The 1459-nt window shown below is 52.9% G+C and overlaps 1 protein-coding gene across 2 annotated transcripts in view; it reads left to right on the forward strand.

Moving 5' to 3' along the window:
• Window positions 1–1459, forward strand: part of LOC122552138 (hepatocyte cell adhesion molecule-like) — an 18949-nt gene that overhangs the window by 1459 nt on the left and 16031 nt on the right. For both annotated transcript variants that reach the window (XM_043694626.1, XM_043694625.1), the window contains exon 2: window positions 250–399. In XM_043694626.1, coding sequence (XP_043550561.1) covers window positions 342–399 — 58 coding nt within the window. In that variant the 5' untranslated portion in view covers window positions 250–341. The remainder of the gene's footprint in view (window positions 1–249; window positions 400–1459) is intronic.

A 1459-nucleotide genomic window follows, 5' to 3' on the forward strand; every position in this document is an offset into this window, starting at 1 on the left:
TGTCTCTCTCTGCCTGTCTCTCCCTCACTTTCACATTCCCTCTTTCCCTTTTCCATTCCCTCCCTCTGTCTCTCTCTCTCTCTGTCTCTTTCCCATTCCCTCCTTCCCTCTCTCTCACACTCTATGTCACACTCGCTCAATCTTTCCCCCTCTCTCTTTCCCTTTCTCTCTCCGTGTGGACATTCCCTGGGGAACTGCTCCCAAATGCTGGGATTTCTCGGACTAACCAGAGCCTTGTATCATTGACAGGGAGCGGCCAGCGGGAATGTGCTGATCGGATGGGGAGAAATGGGGACACAGAACCAAGGTGATTGGATGAGCTCCCAATGTTTAGCTGATCCATGGATATCAAGGGACCAAAGGCAATCTCATTCATTAACATAGTGCTCCTCCTGACAGGTAAGGCATCTCGCCCTGGGGCTGGGAAAACAGGATGTTACCCCCTCATTGGGGAGTCATAGACCGTGGTGGCTCAGTGGTTAGCACTGCTGCCTCACAGCACCAGGCTCTCGGGTTCGATCCCACCCTTGGGCGACTGTCTGTGTGGAGCTTGCACAGTCTCTCCTTGGAGAATGAGAGGACTGCGGATACTGGAGATCAGCGTCTAGATTAGAATGAGTGCTGGAAAAGCACAGCAGGTCAGGCAGCACCCAAGGAGCAGGAGAATCGACGTTTCGGGCATGAGCCCTTCATCAGGAATGTGGCTTGTGGGGTGGGGTGGGGGGGTTGCTGAGAGATAAACGGAAGGGGTGGGGAGGGGTAGGTAGCTGTGAGTGCAATAGGTGGAGGTAATGATGACAGGTCAGAGGGGAGGGCGGAACAGGAAAATGGACAGGTCAAGAGGGTGGTGCTGAGTTGGGAGGTTGGACCTGGAATAAGGCGAGGGGAGGGGAAATCCACGTTGATCGTGTGTGGTTGCAGGGTCCGACAGAGGACGGTGAGGTGCCCTTCCTCCAGGCGTTGGGTAGAGGAAGTTCATGCCGACCCAGATATTCCAAACTAATTTACCCCATTTGCCAGCACTTGGCCCATATCCCTCTATCCAGGTCCCCATCCAGATGCCTTTTAAATATTGCCATTGTACCAGCCTCCACCACATCCTCTGGCAGCTCATTCCATACACGTACCACCCTCTGTGTTAAAACGTTGCCCCTTACGTCTCTTTTATATCTTTCCCCTCTCACCCTAAACCTATGCCCCTCTAGTTCTGGACTCCCCGACCCCAGGGAAAAGACCTTGTCTATTTATCCTATCCATGCCCCTCATGATTTTATAAATCTCAATAAGGTCACCCCTCAGCCTCCGACGTTCCAGGGAAAACAGCCCCAGCCTGTTCAGCTTCTCCCTGTAGCTCAAACCCTCCAACCCTGGCAACATCCTTGTAAGTCTTTTCTGAACCCTTTCAAGTTTCACAGCATCCTTCCTGCAGCAGGGAGACCGGAATTGCACACAGTATTCC

The sequence above is a fragment of the Chiloscyllium plagiosum genome, chromosome 8 (genome assembly GCF_004010195.1).
Source record: "Chiloscyllium plagiosum isolate BGI_BamShark_2017 chromosome 8, ASM401019v2, whole genome shotgun sequence".
In the NCBI taxonomy this organism is placed as follows: domain Eukaryota; kingdom Metazoa; phylum Chordata; class Chondrichthyes; order Orectolobiformes; family Hemiscylliidae; genus Chiloscyllium; species Chiloscyllium plagiosum.